This window comes from Zootermopsis nevadensis, unplaced genomic scaffold (genome assembly GCF_977971745.1).
Source record: "Zootermopsis nevadensis isolate Lab colony 2312 unplaced genomic scaffold, Znev_1.0 Znev_ptg000020l, whole genome shotgun sequence".
NCBI lineage: Eukaryota > Metazoa > Arthropoda > Insecta > Blattodea > Termopsidae > Zootermopsis > Zootermopsis nevadensis.
The window spans coordinates 17,474,851-17,479,739 of NW_028259152.1; the positions used below are offsets into that span (position 1 = coordinate 17,474,851).

At 38.1% G+C, this 4,889-nt stretch overlaps 1 protein-coding gene across 2 annotated transcripts; it reads right to left on the bottom strand.

The window, feature by feature from the left end:
- Positions 1–555: 555 nt before the first annotated feature.
- eIF3k (eukaryotic translation initiation factor 3 subunit k) lies at positions 556–2,348 on the bottom strand. Of its 2 annotated transcripts, none has more exons than XM_022073400.1 (4): positions 2,218–2,348; positions 1,808–2,027; positions 1,510–1,618; positions 556–822 (listed from the first exon to the last, which is right to left on the bottom strand). In XM_022073400.1, the coding sequence occupies exons 1-4, from the start codon at positions 2,268–2,270 to the stop codon at positions 665–667; spliced, it is 540 nt and encodes a 179-aa protein (XP_021929092.1). In that variant the 5' UTR covers positions 2,271–2,348; the 3' UTR covers positions 556–664. The 2 variants fall into 2 exon arrangements, with proteins under 2 accessions (XP_021929092.1, XP_021929091.1); XM_022073399.2 differs by having other exon boundaries at positions 1,510–1,729.
- Between the last annotated feature and the right edge of the window lie 2,541 nt (positions 2,349–4,889).

Consider the following 4,889-nt stretch of genomic DNA (forward strand, 5'->3'; position numbering starts at 1 on the left):
CTGTGAACACAGGTTACCAATATGTGTAGCTCAAATGCTATTTAGGATTTGAGGGTTTTGTGGCAGTGAGCCTGAAGATGAAGATGGCTGTCTTCTGGATTGTTGGGGCATGTAGTCTGATAGAAGTTTACCAACATTTCAGAGGTCCTTGCTCCCTCCAACATGCGATGATGAAATGTCAGTAAAGTTCTACCAGACTACACAGTGCAACAACCCAGAAGAAAGCCATTTTCAAAATAGAAATATCTTGCAAATATAAAATGAGTATATACACATACACACACACAAACAGCAGGTTCAGTGATAATCCGATAATAAAAGCATTCTACATTAAGTATTGTAAACTTATAGCAAAATATAATAAAATAACAACATGAACACAGTAAAATGGGAGACAAGGAAAAATACATTTAAATGAACAGAGGTGTTCTCTTCTTACACAGTAAATGTATTTGCTGATCTGTGCCAACTAATCACTTGCTATTCAGTTATGGTAATGTGTGGGAAGTGACATATTACAATTAAAGGTAACATAGGGAATAAAGTAGTCTAACATTATCTATTAGGAGTTTATTTTATTAGATTAAATACAAATTCTATATCAATTTTTTTATTTGCTGTTTCACGTAAAATTACAATAACGGGAGTCACGAATGACAAAAGTTCAATGTGATGCTGCCATTATTGCAGCAGCATTTTCAAAATCAATCTTTTCTGTGATATTCTTTGTCTTTATATTTTCGTCTTGATTTGCAATGAATACCATACCATTGTCTTCTTCTCTCCAACCATACTTTTTAACCCAGTGTTTCAGTGTCTGATCTGTAAAAACACAAGAATTTGACTCCCAACATTCCAATCCTTAATCCCTACATGCATCATGAAATAATATTTGACATTGTGATCCATACTGGGCAATAACAATAGACTGTGAGTTAATATTAAATAACAAAGGGCTTTATCTATTTCTCTGAAGGAAAGAGGCGTACAGATTTAAGGTGCTTAAGACTCATTTCACTTTTTCTGATAACTAGTGGATCTTGACTAGAACTTCAATAGATCACTTTTATTGTCTGTACCAACTGCAATTGATTTTCTTCCATTCTCCTGACATTAAGGCTTATAATATTAATGTCAGAGACTTTTAATAGCCCACTGCATGTTTCTTTAACAAATTGTACTCAATGTAATAACTACTGTCACTGCATGTCTACACCCCAGAATTTGCTCCCATTTGGTAACTCACGTGACTATCTATGTATTAATTAAGGGGATACAACAGAGTGGGTGGACAGAGGCTTTACTTCATTGCACAGGAATGGGGGATTTGAATCCCCGTATTACAACGCTGCTGGCCACATTTCAGCTCCAGAGTTTAACAGTTTAGTTTAGTAGTAAGTTAATGTAACAGCCAAGTGGATCAAACTTAAGCTGCACTACATGAATATTACAGGTTAACAAACAGAAATCATTGGCTGCATTAAGTAGTCAAAATTTGTTCTCTCTTACCATCCACACCGCCAAGAAGCTTGGCCAATACAATCCTGTCCACTGTTTGAAATGTGATACCAACAACATGACACACAAACTTGCGGATGGAGTCATGAAAACCAGTTATCTGAGAACACAGTTCAGGCATTGAATGAACCCGGGTCCAAAACTGCTGAAAGTCACAGCTCTCTAGAATATCTGCCAGGTACATTATATGACCAATCTGAGGATCTGCAAGCTGAGAATAACAATTCAGAAACTGACATTTCATAATTTGAACTTTGTTATGGTACACACTATATGAATGTTAACTTACGTGTTTTTCGCTCAGAAGACATTTACACAACACAAAGTCTGTATGGGGGAAATTTGTGAGTGCTTTTAACAAAATCTGACATGTGATATTGCTATTGTACCGCAGAGGATTGAATTGATACAATTTCAATACTGCCAGGTTAGCTTCAAGATCGTAAGTATTTTCCCTGGATTGGTATTCCACATAGCTCTCCAAAGTCTGCAGATTATCTGGATTATATCTGAAATGAAATTAATTTGTATCATGAAACGTAAATTTAATAAAGTAATACTACAACAAATTATAAACATATGGTCGTAATTGCGCCTGCTGATAAAGAAAGTGCGAATTGCATAATTCATATTAAATAAATTGTGCATCATACGAAACGTGCACAACATTAATTATATATTTTTGAATTAATAAACTACCTTTCTATTCCTGTTAACATTTTAGCCACAGTCTGCCGCATTGCTTCCGCCATCTTGCTTAGTAACAGAGCAAGATCAACGCTCCGCAACCACAGATACAGGTAATACCAACCGTAGTCTTTCGACCACGATACCAACCACATGCATCATCGCTTATCGATCTTTCAGGCAGCAGGGAGACCCATCTAGCGGATTCTCTTACGACCGTTAACAAACATTGTTTTCAATTTACTTTTAAGTATTTATATGGAAATCTCAAATATTCACTTAAACAGCATTAACCTATTGATCTTTGGGATGGAGACGCGTTGTAGTTTTCTTTGAAATAAGAACTTAAATTTTAAAAGCTATTTAGATAAATTTATTTCGTATTTCGTGTTTGTTCTGCAAATCAGAAAACGCAAATACAAGATGCAGACGAAATACGTCATTGACTGCTGAAGCAGTTTGTTCCATAAACTACCGCTGTGCGTGCTGTAAGCAGCTGTTATCGCTGTAAACCGCAAAGCTCACGTATAAATAATATTTAAACATTCAGTTCCTACCTCAAATAAAACACAATTCTTCACCACAAACAGCTACTTAAAGACGATTTTTGTGCTGTTGAGATAACAGGTCGAATGATAAGGGGAAAATGTTCACGAATGCTGTAAGGATTTAAAAGGAGATGATCGTGGCTTGTCTGAAGGTAGACAGTCAGTAGACGAACTGGTATTCGAACCGAGTTCTTCCTGAACACAAGTCTAGATCGTTACCGCTACAGTAACCTGCTCATCTTACCGAAATTCACCCAAGTAATTTCAAGAAGATTAGTAATCTGTAAAATAATTACCGAGAAGTTGAAGGCCGTTCGTACATAATGCACTCTACGTCCAAGGCGATTGAAGCGAATTATTAAACGTTGTTTCAGAATAATCTGAGCGCAGTTTGAACATTTATTTAACGTATAGTTTCAAAGACTTGGCTTCTTTTGGATTAGGTTGTGTTAGGTCACGTTAAGTCAAACTATTTTGGGCCAAGTTACGTTCTTTTGTGGTTTCAACGTGATTTTATCTTTTGGATACCGTTCGAACTTGGTTTCAACGGGTTAGGTTAGGTTGGTTTATGGTAGGTTAGAATAGATGAGGTTGTATTATGTTGTTTTGTGCCAAAGCGGTCTTAAGGAAGTTCCATCGTGGCTTGAACGTGGTCTGAACACGATTCCAAAATTGTTTCAGCGTGTTCCTTTAGCCTGGATTAGGCTTGGTTAGATTGTATTAAGTTAGATTAAGTTGTGTTAAGTTAGGTTAGGTTAGACGTCGGGTTGTTATGTGAGGTTAGGTTAGGTTAGGTTAGACGTCGGGTTGGTATGTGAGGTTAGGTTCTGTTTCAAATGTGGATTCAACGTCATTTCATCGAGCTTTGAACGTGGTTTTAAGGTGCTGTCAACGTGGTAGAAACTTGGTTTCATCGTGGTATTAATATGGTTTGAATGTTTAATCTTGTTTGTAGCGAACAATATCAATAATAAAACTATTTAACTGCAGGCAGTCTTAGACTATTTAGCTCATAGGTCCTTCATTTTATTCCCGAAGAGTGGGCCTCATAGTCGATCTGGATGTGGAAATGAATCCCTGCACCTTCCGGAAATAGAACCCCGGTCGCTCACCCCCATAGCTAGTCACTACTTTGAGTGAACTCTCTCAGCTTAAACGTTACTTCCTTACGTCTTAAACGTTGAACATCGATTAATCGATCAGGCTATGGCCGTGAAATAGCTCAGGCGGTTTGCCCCAAAGGTCTGGGTTTTTTCCCAGGTCAGGTTACGTGGAATTTATGGTGAGCGAAGTGGGAATGATTTCTTTTCCGAGGCCTTCGGTTTGCCCCAGTCTGCATCATTCAACCTCTGCCCTATTTCCTCTCGTGTATCATCTGGGGGACGGACAATGAGCATAGACGTAGCCTCGCCCCATCGCAACGATAAGAAAATCGATTAGGGTAGAAAGTAAGCGTGTATTTAACGGAGTTGAAATATTTCCATCGCATATCTGTTGATTTAATAATTCACGTGGCTTGCACTCCCTTAACAAAACATCGGTTTCTTTCAGATGGAAGTACACTGTCGAATCAAAAGAAAGTTAATCCAAATCTTGTGAAGGACACAAACCCCCGAAGACCGAGCAATCTAGTGCTTTTGGGATGGGTGAAAAATCCAACCTAATCCATGATACCACTCGGCTCTTTCCCGTGTTTGGTTAGTGGATTTCGCTCACGAAGTGGCGCCAAGTCCTAGATGACATTTCCATGTCATGAGCTTAAAGACGCAGCGATTAGAGCCGATATACTTAAGAGGCGCTGCAGTCGCAGGCAACATGGATTCTTCCTTCTGGTAGACGCGTGTTAAGACCAGAATGCTCTAACACGTTTTAAATAGCTGTGTTAATAATGCCAGAGAAACCTACATTTAAGTTGGATTTTTACGTAATACGTTCTGATGTTTCTTCGTGGATGGAACTGGTTGAATCCATTGTCATGAATGAGTCTTGTTCTATTAATTCGTTGAATCCACTGAATCCAACTGGACGCATAGGATTTGACTTCATACAGGTACATTTCTATTTCCACAGTGTCTGAGATCACGTGTTTTCTGTCCCCTTAATCCATGGACTGACTTCGTAATCATATATTATTTT

Coding starts and splice junctions, on each gene's coding strand:
- eIF3k (XM_022073399.2), bottom strand. CDS start 2,270: ATGGCGGAAGCAATGCGGCAGACTGTGGCTAAAATGTTAACAGGAATA. Junction 2,028..2,217: donor ATGTTAACAGGAATAGAAAG/GTAGTTTATTAA, acceptor ATTTCATTTCAG/ATATAATCCAGATAATCTGC. Junction 823..1,509: donor GCTTCTTGGCGGTGTGGATG/GTAAGAGAGAAC, acceptor GTGTTTTTACAG/ATCAGACACTGAAACACTGG.